Here is an 11,877-nt window from a genome sequence, read left to right as displayed (position 1 = left end):
TTACTCGTGTTCGGCTTCGGCTCAGCGGCTTTGTCAGCTTTGGCCGCCTTGGCAGCGTCTAGAAAATGTCGCTCCCATGCTCCACATCATTTATCGCACCCGTTGACGCAGCCTCAACCCTGGAGAGCCCGAGTTATTGTCGATCTGCGAAACGACCTTTGCGTATTTCGCGCCTACACTCCTTATCCTGCGCCGACAGCCCGCGTTCCATACCGGCGGCATCTACCCGAGGCTTTACATCAATCGATCGTACGACCGGGTCGCCTCTCGAGCTCTCCATTCTGCGTTCTACATATATTCTCTCCTTCTTCTCCTTTTCCGGTGGCTTATCGGATACTTTTCTGTTTTCCTTTCCTTCCTGCTCTTTTCTTGTGGTTTCCCTTGGACGCATCCCACCTTCTTTGCACCGACCATGTTCCGCAATCCCGTCACGTGCCAGGTGGCATCCTGCGCTACAAAGCGTTTGGTCGCTCCTCAGGCCGCGCCCGCAGTCCGGCACTTCGCAACAGTATCGCCGGTGGACGCTGCCTCGCGGAGTCACAAGGTCGTCGTCGTCGGCGGCGGCTCAGCGGGTCTGTCCGTCAGCCATCAGCTTCTCCGATCCGGCAAGTTCGCCAAGGAGGACATTGCCGTTGTCGACCCCGCCGAATGGCATCACTACCAGCCCGGATGGACGCTGGTAGGTGGTGGTCTCAAGAAGAAGGAGGACCTGCGACAGCCGCTTGCACCCATGATCGACCCCAAGCTCAAATTCTACAATCACAAAGTGGGCACCTTCACGCCTGAGCAGAATTACATCACCCTGGATAATGGCGACAAGATCAGCTACGACCAGCTTGTTGTCGTACCCGGCTTCCACGTCGACTTGACCAGCATCAAGGGCCTGCCAGAGGCTCTGGCCGACCCGAAAGCTCCCGTTTCCACTATCTATCAGTATAATTACTGCGACAAGGCCATCACCACAATCGAAGCACTCCGAAAAGGCAACGCTATCTTCACACAACCGACCGGAATCGTCAAATGCGCAGGCGCCCCGCAGAAAGTCATGTGGCTTGCGTGGGATCATTGGAGGCGAGCAGGCTTGTACGACTCCAAGAACCCTGCTGCTTCTCCCATCCACATAACCTTCGCCACCGGCCTTCCCACCATGTTCGGTGTACCCAAGTACAGCGCCAAGCTCGATGAGCTGCGGAGGGAGAGGGGTGTTGAGGGCCTCTTCCAGCACGACCTCGTATCCATCGACGGCAATACGGCGAATTTCGTTCGCGCCGATGGAGAGAAGGTTGCGAGGAAATTCGATCTTTTGCATGCGGTACCCAAGATGGGACCCCATGCCTTTGTCAAGAACAGTGCTCTGGCCGACCAAGCTGGTTACGTCGACGTTGACCAGGAGACTCTTCGCCACAAGAAATTCCACAATGTCTGGTCTATTGGTGATGCTGCGGCGCTACCGACATCCAAGACCGCGGCAGCCATTACTTCTCAGGCACCAGTCATGGTCAGCAATTTGCTGCGGGCCATCGAGGGCAAGGAAGCCGAGCCGGCATATGACGGATACACGTCGTGTCCACTTACGGTAGGCGAGAACAAGGTGCTTCTTGCAGAGTTCAAATACGGCGGCATACCCAAGGAGACTTTTGGCGACATGTTCGGTATCGATCAGGCTACTCCTCGCCGTGCTTTCTACCATTTGAAGAAGGATTTCTTCCCGTGGGTGTACAACAAGTATATGGTCAAGGGGCAGTGGGGTGGGCCCAAGGGATGGATCAGGTAGACGGTATTCTGGAGATCGCGGGGCTGGATGGGCATGACGGTGATGAGGACAGCACATGAAAAGTCGAGGGAAATGCGTGCTTACACATTTGAGGGCTGCATATTTGGCGTCAGATTTTGGACAATGTCAGCCTCAGGATCAGCAAGATACCTTGTACAATAAAAGCTGTATTTGAAAGAAACCAGCAACCTTCATTATTGATGCCCACTAACGATATGACACCCCTCGATGTTCGAGGCAGACGTGTAAGCTCTCTGGTCGGCGCTTTTGGTGTCAGACTAAGGCAATTGACGTGGAACAGGCGCTGGAACGCGGAATGACCAATCTGAAATCGCCGCAAATCAAGGATCATGTTCGGCGACCTACGGCCTGTCGGGAAATCAGCCCATGAGTAGCATAACTACTCCATGTCCAGGCGTATTTGAGGGCCTCATCTCGCCCGCGGGTACCTTCACCTCACACGATGTCCGCCGACGTAAGCATGGGAGGCCCGGCCCAGCCGCTCCCGACGCTGGGGAACCGGACCGAAACAACTGAGCCGAAACGGAAAACTAGTAACATCCGGTATCCGTTTTGGTTCGGCGGGAGTGCCACAAGCATGGCGGCCTGTGTCACGCATCCGTTCGATCTTGGTATGTCTGCGCCCACGTCTCAGGGGGGATGAAGCTCGCTTACTAACATACTCCTGCCTTCAGTCAAGGTACTCCAACCAAACAATACGGTCCCACCCACATGAACAGCCATAATGACGTACACTCCAGGTCCGGCTACAAACCCGCGCCGCCTCCGCTCCCCGCAGCATGAGCGGCACCTTCCTCAAGATCCTCAAATCCGAAGGCCCGCTCGGCCTCTACAGCGGCATCTCCGCCTCCGTCCTACGCCAGCTGACCTACTCCACCGTGCGCTTCGGCCTCTACGAAGAGCTGAAGCAGCGCGCGGGTCCCGAGACCAGCTTCCCGCTGCTCGTCGCCATGGCCACCTCGTCCGGCTTCGTGGGCGGCCTGGCCGGCAACTTCGCCGACGTGCTCAACGTGCGCATGCAGAACGACACCGCGCTGCCCGCGCACATGCGCAGGAACTACAAGCACGCCGTCGACGGGCTCGTTCGCATGACGCGCGAGGAGGGCGCGCGCAGCTGGTTCCGCGGCTGGCTGCCGAACTGCACCCGCGCGGCGGCGACGACGGCGGGCCAGCTGGCGACGTACGACATCGCGAAGCGGCTACTGTTGGACTACACGCCGCTGGAGGACACTCTGACGACGCAGCTGCTGGCGTCGTTCATGGCGGGGCTGACGACTGCGACGGTGACGAATCCGATTGATGTGGTCAAGACGCGGGCGATGTCGGCGGAGAAGAAGCAGGGTATGTTTGAGCTGGTTGGGGAGCTGTCGAGGGCGCAGGGCGTGAGGTGGGTTGTTAGGGGTTGGGTGCCGAGTTTTCTGCGTCAGGGACCGTATGTGAAACCTTCCTTCCTTCCATTCTACGTTGGTCGTGAGACGTTGCTGACGGATGTAGACATACTATTTGTATATTCCTTTTTCTGGAGATGCATCGTAAGCTGTATAGGCAGTTCAAGGGCTTGGAGTAGGGCGCATTGGGTAGATGGTCGGTGCGTGGTGCGGGTGCTGCCTGGGCGGCGGGTAACCCGCAGAATGTATTATAAAGCGCGATGCGCTGTTCTATACTGAGATCAGCTTCTATTGCTTTAGTATGATGTAAGGAGAAGGTAAGAAGGAGTAGGTGTTTGAGAGCTTACGGTAACAAAGACTTGACCGTAGGGATCAAACTTTGCTGTTTATCTGCTCTTGGATCGCATTTAGGGGGAGAATGGTTTACAGAAGATTGGGGGTTCACAGTTCCATACAATAGTGTACTCATATTCCAAGACTATAGCTAATACCAAACTATCCGTTGTGCTGACTTAACTGAAAGGCCCGAAATATGTTTAGCATCGCCCCTCTAGCTCGGCAACGATCCACTAACGACCCAGTACACCTGATAATTGAAGCCCTGCGCCTCGTAAAACGGCCCGATGTTTACTGCCTTCCCATCCGCTGTCCCTGTGAAGGAAAGGCCAGAAGTACCACTACGCTTCACGGACCCGAGGTCAAGCTTCGGCTCCGTAGTTAACGTGCTGCTTCCGTAGTTACCGCACAGAATAGTCGGTCCAAAGGCGAGCGCAGCTACAGTGGGATCGTCATTGGCCGGCACAAGGCGTAAGCGCATTGGTAACTTAACAGTAACAGTATCTCCTGAGCTCCAGGTGCGCGAGAGCTTTGCATAAGTGCCGGGATTTGCGCTGATGGACTGAGTTGCGCCGTTGACAGCGATAGTGGCCCCCGAAGTCCACGCCGGAATGCGAATATTCATCACCCACGTGCCTCCGCCCTCCACAGTCAAAGTCGTAGAATCGCTAGCAGGGAAGGTCGTCGACTGCGTGACCGTAACACTGCGAGCCTTCCAGTTCAGCTTGGACGGCGTGAAGAGGTTCACGTAGAGCGATGAGCTGTCGTAGAAATATATCGAGTCCTGCATCTTCGTGTTCGTCTCTATGCCCGTGCCCTGGCAGCACCACATGGAATCGTAGTCCGTGCTCCAGGTCCCTCCTCCCCAAGCAGGCCCCAGCCCACGATGCCCACCGGGGTTAAGCGGGGTGAAGTACGTGATGTGGCCGTGGTCTGTAGCGGGGTTCTGCTGCCCGAGCATGTGGTTGATGAGCGCGCGCTCGTAGAAGTCGAAGTACTTGGTGTTGGACGGATCCATGGCGAAGAGCTCGCGCGTGAGCTTGAGCATGTTGTACGTGTTGCAGCCCTCGGCGGTGTCGGACTTAAGATATGCTCTTATGGCGTTGGGTCCAAGGAAGTGCTCTGACCGGCTGTTGCCGCCGATCGCGTAGGAGTGCGCGTTCACGACCATGTTCCAGGCATTCCGTGCGATGTCGGCGTATCTCGATGTTCCTGTGCCTTTGTATTCGCGAGCTGCGCCGATCCACTTTGGTATCTGCGTGTTTGCATGGAGTCCATTTAGTTGATCTTGGTTCGACGCCAGAGGATTGAAGACTGCAGCGTGGTCGAAGCGTTGCGCCACAGTAAGCCATCGCGTGTCGCCCGTTTGGTGGTAAATATCCGCCATGACTTCGTTCATGCCTCCAAATTCAGTCTGCATGACCTTCTGCATCTGATCGTAGCTCAGCTTGCTCGTCCGCGTATCAACCCAGCCTGCAAATGCCAGCAGAACCGTCCTGGCGTTCGCATCCCCGATCCAGCGATAGACATCGAGCAATCCGGCCAAGGTCTTGTGGATAGCGTAGTATGGCACGTTGCCGTTCGTAAGAGTGCCTGCTTCCAGCTTCGTGAACTCGGATTCGGGGAAGCCAGACAAGTACCCGGCACCAAAGCCAGCGGCGGCATTATTATTCTGGCATTTGAGGAGCTCTGCGACAAAACTCGTAGCCCGATCTCTGCATGTAGTGTCTCCCAGCTGCGCATAGCATTGCGCCCAAGCGGTGAGAAAATGGCCTTGCATATGGGTCCTGAAGGGGAAATCGGGAGCATCCCAGCCTCCGTTCGTCGCGGCGCCGTTTGTGGATAACTTGTGGTTGGCGCGGAAGTTGTACAGCAGACGGTTGGTATCGACCCATTTCAGGTAGTTGATGGTGCGGTTCTGGTTGGCCATATACCGGCTGCTCGTAAGCGAAACTTGGTTGATATCGAACGGATGCGCAGACACTCCCGTCTCAGTAACGACGGGTGCCACTTGCGCAGTCGCCGGCAAAGCCGGGAATATGAGACCGAGCGTTACCAGAAAGCCACGCATAACTGTTTATAGAAGTCGAACCGGCGAGAGAGAGCGTGGAATCGTGCAGTGCGTAGGCCAAAATCTCCAGCGAGGGAAACGCAGTACGACGCATACTTGAGTATATGGTCAGGCTCATTTTGCCTTCCTAGAATGGACATCTAACCCCACATCGACAGGGATTTGGACCGGCGAATCTCATCGCGGAATAAATGAGTGCCGAGGGGCCAAAAGAACCGGGAGACTAACATATGAACGAAATTCCACGAGTCAGATGGTCGGGCTTTAGCGACGTCGGGGATATTGCGAATGCGGGGATGCTTTCCAGGGGTCTCGTAATTCCTCCGATTTTACGATCTGAAATTCTCCGTTAGTCTATCTTGTCCTCACTACTTTAGAAAAAAAAAATGGATGTATGCCGGACGAAGATGTGTGGTACTCAGTGATTTTTCCAAGAGCCCAAAATAGGATGCGTCTGGTTCCTTACTTCGCTGCCGTGGCTTCGGCCATATTCGCTCTCCTTGTATCCGCTAGCCCCATAGAAAGCGTCAAACGCCAGTCTACCTACGTAGGCTACCTCATCTCGACATTTTCGGACGCGAACCCGGCGGTGCAACTCTACCTGTCGAATGGTAACTCGCCAACCAGTTTTAGTAAGCTGAACAGAGGGAATGCGGTCTTGACATCCTCGGTGGGAACCAGAGGTGTGCGAGACATTTTCCTCGCATCGAACAGTGCTCGAACACAGTTCTATATGATTGCAACTGGTAAGATAGCCCCTTTGCCGAAGCAACCGAGCGATACGATACACTGACACGACACAAAAAGACCTAGACATCAATGCATCAGGATTTTCTTGGGATCGAGCTACGCGTCAGGGCAGCCGAGGAATCGTGGTATGGAAGTCGAGCAACCTGGTGGATTGGTCAGGACCGACCCTGGCTACGTGAGCTGAACGAGTCGCCCTCCCCTGTTCGGTTATTGACAACTAGTAGAGTCGAAGGTGCAACCGCCGGTATGGTTTAGGCTCCATCAGCAGTATGGGACGACGCCACTCAGCAGTTCTACGTTTTCTGGGCTTCGCGATTGTACAGCTCTTCTGACAGTGGCCACACGGGCAGTGCAGGGCTCGATCGCATTCGCTACGCCACCACCAAAGACTTCGCGACATTCAGCTCGCCGCGAGACTACGTCGCGCCTTCAGGGACCCCCGTGATCGATCAAGAGTTCCAGTACCTAGGTACATCCAGTCACTATGCTCGCTTCATCAAAAACGAGACCGTCAACCAAGTCTACCAGGAAATGACCACCGGCGGCCTGTTTGGATCATGGACGAGGGTCCCTGGGTACGTTGTTTCGGGAAGCCCCTGGGAGGGACCGGCGTCGTTTGCGGATAACGCGGCAGCTGGACGCTACTATCTCCTGCTCGACAACTACTCTCAGTATGTGCCGTTCCAGACGTCGAATATTAATTCGCCGAGCTGGTCGGCTGCTGGCACGTCTGGCTTTCCGTCGGGGTTGAAGCATGGCTGCGTTACGCCTGTCACGCAGACTGAATATAACGCTCTTCTTGCTCGGTATCCTCGGTAATAGGCTCTAAGTGCGCGAGGAGCGGTGCCGAATTACCTAGGTAGAAACCGTCAGGTAAATCGAAACACTGTGGTTCATATTGGCTCGTGTTCGTAGTCTGCTCCACGTCCAGGGCTCTGCTGTGAAGTTCAAATCGATGCATGCCTTGTTCTTCTTCTTCCTCTTTGGCTGAACTTTATTCGGAGAGACCCAAATCGCCATGAGCCGAGGGTATCAGTGCAACATGTAGCAATAATTTCTTCTCCGTCATATCATATCCTTGACTTTATCCTCATATTGCCTTCAATGGGACTTATCCTTCTCTCAATCGGCAATCGATTGTATTACAGGAGGACGGTTCTCACGCCGTCTGAAAAGATTTTCCAGCACAATTCCTGGAACCACCAATGAACAACCTAAAGCACCTCGCCCTCTATACCGACGTACTGGTCGGATGGCCCCAAGCTCGATCTCTGCGGAATCCACTTCCCTCATCTTCGCACTCTCGTCCTAGGCCAAATCGTCTCCTCGCATGACTCGCAGATTGCCTGGATCATCTCACATGGTGCAACTTTGCGCGGCTGTATGATCTCGACCACTGCTCCATCCTCTACCAAATCGGCCACGCGATCAAGGGATGGCTAGACAGAGAGGGGTACCCACGGTATGGTGAAGATTTCTATCCCTTTAGTGACTGGGGGGGGAATAATCTGACCATGTCCGGGTATATGGAGGGGTAGATTTCGATGCTTCCCTCGCGGTCGTGGCGCACCGCACCCGCTGGTATGATGTCTTCGCCCGCTTCGAAGAATCGCTCCATCGACTCCGCGAATTTAGATTTGGAAGCTCCGAGCAGTGGAACTTTGGTATCCCCAATAGAGCGGAGAGCCATGGCCCCGGATGCCGACCATGCCGTGGGACTTGGAGGGCGACATGAAGAACTGCATGTTTGAAGGCCGATACTTGGTCTACAATGGCTGGATCCAGGACTATGCACCAAGTGGGAATGAAGGCGCTGAGGCCGTCGACTTCTCCAACGAGAAATACGTTGCGCAGATGGAGGGAACTCCAGATTGTGAAGAGGAAGATGCAGCAGCTGTGAGCCCGCTTTTGCACAAGCTGGGAATGCGTGCCGCGCTTGCGTTGATGGAATGAGATTACTGATATGGTGTAGGAAGGCTTGACGGTGGATGCAAAGATGCGCAGTGCGGAAGGGACGCCGCGCTGGCTGTTGGAGGCCAAAGCAGTGTTCGGCATGGGTGGAGTAGAGACACTCCAGCGCTCCTCTAGACTCATGCCTCCTCCTGTAACCTAGTTTGTCTTTGCTTGGAGCCATTTAGTGATAGGAAGGGTAGTAACGTCTGGAGTCACCCCGCCTAAGTCGAACACTGGCCAGAAGCACGGTCGAAGTCGTCCGCCATATCACCGCAAGAGTTTTCGGAAAAGGTTTCTGGGCGATCTCTTTTCACGATTGGCTTTTGCCAGCTCGTCCATCCGCGCAGGCCGATTAGCTTTTACCATCTCGTCCATCTCTGCAGGCGAAAGCTTGCCCCTCAGGTAATCGTCAAGTTGCCTGGATAGAAACCGATCCCCGCTCTCCCGCATCGCGAACGACGAATATTTGCACATCTCTTTCATACACATCAGTACTGCATCGTGCTGGAGCACCCTTTTATTGAACTGTTCCAAGAGTTCCCCCTGAAGCCGAAGATCAATATCGAGAGGCGGGCCGATGGCGAGAATAAGACATATCATTTCGAGGCTCCTGTTACCAAGGGGATGAAGCAATTCGAGTTTTGCGTCCTTTGTGAGAGACTTGGAAAGCGCGTTGAGTTTGACGCGGACATAGACGAGAAGGTCACTCGTTATGGCGATATCTAGGAAATAGCTTTCGTTTTGTTTAGGGGGAAGAACGACGTTCCTCTTGACGGTACGTTCCAGGTGTTCGAGATAAGCCATTGGAGTCTCTCGATGTTTTGACTCATACTCCTTCGCCGCGCGGAGGAAAACGCGTGTAGAGGGTACCTCTGAGGGATCACTCCAATCCGTAAACTTCAGCTCCGCCAATGAAGCTTTGCAAATCTCAAAATCAGGGTCAAAGTCTTGGTGCTGCCAGTTGGCGAAGGTGCGTTGCATCTCCGACGTCATGAAGAAGTCCTTGACTGTTCTATGGAGGAAGTCTACACATGATATCGATATGCCCGCATGTGACGAGGTAGTGGTAAGTTCTAGCAGGCCTTTGCACCGACCGTTGATGCGAATCTTGATTTCTGTGATTCGGGAACTGAGATCGCGTGTCGTCAATGGTCGAATGGGCATGCACAAAGCTATATCTGGCACATCTTCTGCCTCATCCAGAAACCAATAGGTAAGCGGTGACAACGGCTCGGGAGCGGCGAGTGCGACTTGGAACATATGTGCGGTCTGTATCCTATAGGTAGGATCAAGTGACCGAAAGATGTGAGCGAAGAATTTGTGGAGGTCGCTAGGGAAGTCCCTGAGCCGCTTTTGTAGTTGTGAGAGCCGGTCATGGTTCCTTAGTCCTTCGATGAGTGACTGGACTACGAGGAAGACCCAGAGAAAGACGCCTTGGGACTTCTCGATAATCTCGTTGATGATCTCATCGGCTTTTCCGGTACTGATTTGCAGGGCTTGGAATTCGGGTCGGAGTCGTAGTTTGTCGTCGACGTACAGTTTGATGTCGGCCTTGTTGAGGTCTTGTAGATAGAGCTTACAGTCTGTATCTTGTCCAAAAGCGGCCTCGAAGACGTTCCAGGGTCGGCTTGCTACGCACATCTTAACGTTCATCTTTGTTAGGCGTCGGATGGTATCGATGAGTTCGTCATGGTCGCCCTGGTATTCGTCCAGTCCATCGATGAAGATGCAAAATCGTGTTCCAGCCGTGTCAAGAGTAGCCAGTCGTCTAAAAGCGTCCAGGAGATCAGCTCTCTTCCAGGTATACCGAGTAGACTTGCCCTCCGAAACAATCGAAGCCATCGCTCTCCATGCGTCTGGTAAAGCAGGCTCGATCAGATCAGGGCACTGGCGAAGGAGCTCGTAAAGGAGCGATTGAAGCAGTCCCTCCTGCGAGCGCTGCAGCTCGGTGCCGTTGATCCAGAAGAAGTAGCTCGCGACGACTTGTTTCTCCAGGCCCGACCTCTGACGAAGCAGGATGTGCGTCTCCCGATTATCCACGAGGTATTTCATCAGGGTGCTTTTGCCGCTCCCTGGCTTGCCGCTGATCCAGAAAATGGGCTCGGATGATTGCAACCATCGCTTGAAACTGTTCTCGAACATCCAAGCAAAGGTCTGTGGGTGTGCCTCATGGATTTTGGAGTGCCGGAAGTCCATCTGTTCGAACGTGAGGCTGTCTAGCAAGGCCAAGGAGACGACCATGTTTGTACCGGACGTCTCACTTTGGATGAGCGAGGTAGCGAGAGCAGAGACGTCTACGCTCGAACTGTCTTGCACCTTCCATGGTATCGTAACGAATCTGGACTTGCGTGATTTCTGGTGGGCTAAGTCTTCCCTCAACATCTTGACGGCATGTTGGACCTCGCTCCTCAAGCTGAATATCTGGTCCGCCATAGCAGCGCCCATTCGCCGACTTCTATCATTGAGCTCATCCAGAAGACCGAGTACATTCGAGCTTTCGTCGCTGTTCATCTTCAGCTAACGGCCGTTGACGCGAATGACGACGATGCGTACCTTTGCATCACCTGTAATTGGATGATGAGCTGGGAGCGATACGCATTCAATCGCTTTTCCAGCGCGTCTATTCGGGATTCCTTCCAAGAACTTGCAAGTGCAGCACGAAAGCTGCTCCATTTCGAGTCGGGGTTCTTCGCTTTTAATCCCTGCAAGGCTGAGAGTAGGTCATTCGCTGCAGCCTCACAGTCTCGAGCGAGTTTCCTCAACGCTGTCTCCTGATCGTGCGAAGCGGAACTTTGCCGATGAAGGCGATTCCGAGTGCCCTGAGAGAGGTTTGCGCTGAGGTTCTGTAAGTTTTGCGTGATGGATTCGAGGTCCTGGGCGCCCTGGGAGGCTCCAGCGTGCGAGTGGTAAATCGACGTCGCTTGGTCGAACAGCTTGCATGCAAAGTCGATGAACTGAACGACGTTGCCGGCCAGTCCCACTGCCGCGAGTGCTTCCATGGCCTTTGCTGTTCCCGCAGCTCATGCGCTGTGCAATGGCGAGGGGATGGTGTGGAAACAGGCTGAAGCTTGATGAGCAGGGATTTGAGTGTGCCAATGCTGACATAACGTACCTCTATCAGTTGAGATCGTGCTGCGCCTGGAAACACAAAGTGCCACGACCCGATGCCTGATTGGTGCTCACCCACGCTCACCGGTCGATTGAGGAGCAGAGGACGAGTGGCAGTAGACTATTCCTTTTACAGTTAGCGTACATCTTATCGATAAGAGGTCTCCGCAGAGCATGGAACCTTAGAAAAATCAACGGCATCTTCCAGAGTGGATTTAAGGCCTCTAAACGCATCAAAAATTATGTGGCGACGGCCCTACTCACATGATGTTCCTTTTGCCCTCTGCTCTCGAAGACGACGATGCGGCACCCATCTTGAGGAGCCACCCTTCGGCCAATCGGTTTCACATTCTTTCTGGCGTTCGAACCGGCCTACTAGCCACCTCTCCAGTGACAGCAATGAGCTGATGGGCAGACTCTTCCGCCGCGCCTTCCTTATCCTTCTATCGGCTTCGCGAGGTAGAGGAGTTGGCGAC

General features: G+C 54.3%; 5 protein-coding genes across 5 annotated transcripts; 3 read left to right on the top strand and 2 right to left on the bottom strand.

Annotated features, from left to right (window-relative positions):
• The first annotated feature begins 96 nt into the window (after positions 1–96).
• On the top strand, positions 97–1,979 carry BU26DRAFT_517601 (sulfide,quinone oxidoreductase/flavo-binding protein). Its single transcript, XM_033828612.1, has one exon. It carries the CDS (start codon positions 413–415, stop codon positions 1,772–1,774), a length of 1,362 nt encoding a protein of 453 aa, XP_033685825.1. The 5' UTR covers positions 97–412; the 3' UTR covers positions 1,775–1,979.
• A 106-nt stretch (positions 1,980–2,085) lies between these two features.
• On the top strand, positions 2,086–3,600 carry BU26DRAFT_517600 (mitochondrial carrier). The gene is given in 4 exon segments (XM_033828611.1): positions 2,086–2,406; positions 2,426–2,430; positions 2,536–3,227; positions 3,290–3,600. 4 exon segments carry the CDS (start codon positions 2,238–2,240, stop codon positions 3,360–3,362), a joined length of 939 nt encoding a protein of 312 aa, XP_033685824.1. The 5' UTR covers positions 2,086–2,237; the 3' UTR covers positions 3,363–3,600.
• A 133-nt stretch (positions 3,601–3,733) lies between these two features.
• Positions 3,734–5,590, bottom strand: BU26DRAFT_591835 (DUF1680-domain-containing protein; the record flags this gene model as incomplete). Its single annotated transcript, XM_033834817.1, has 1 exon — positions 3,734–5,590. The coding sequence occupies one exon, from the start codon at positions 5,588–5,590 to the stop codon at positions 3,734–3,736; it is 1,857 nt and encodes a 618-aa protein (XP_033685823.1).
• A 448-nt stretch (positions 5,591–6,038) lies between these two features.
• BU26DRAFT_562785 (glycoside hydrolase family 43 protein) lies at positions 6,039–7,159 on the top strand (the record flags this gene model as incomplete). The annotated part of the gene is made up of 4 exons (XM_033833072.1): positions 6,039–6,336; positions 6,398–6,515; positions 6,565–6,584; positions 6,696–7,159. 4 exons carry the CDS (start codon positions 6,039–6,041, stop codon positions 7,157–7,159), a joined length of 900 nt encoding a protein of 299 aa, XP_033685822.1.
• A 1,401-nt stretch (positions 7,160–8,560) lies between these two features.
• On the bottom strand, positions 8,561–11,292 carry BU26DRAFT_562783 (uncharacterized protein; the record flags this gene model as incomplete). Its single annotated transcript, XM_033833071.1, has 2 exons — positions 8,561–10,810; positions 10,858–11,292. The coding sequence occupies 2 exons, from the start codon at positions 11,290–11,292 to the stop codon at positions 8,561–8,563; spliced, it is 2,685 nt and encodes an 894-aa protein (XP_033685821.1).
• Between the last annotated feature and the right edge of the window lie 585 nt (positions 11,293–11,877).

This window comes from Trematosphaeria pertusa (genome assembly GCF_010094035.1).
Source record: "Trematosphaeria pertusa strain CBS 122368 unplaced genomic scaffold BU26scaffold_5, whole genome shotgun sequence".
NCBI lineage: Eukaryota > Fungi > Ascomycota > Dothideomycetes > Pleosporales > Trematosphaeriaceae > Trematosphaeria > Trematosphaeria pertusa.
This window is presented reverse-complemented; position numbering and strand designations above follow the sequence as displayed.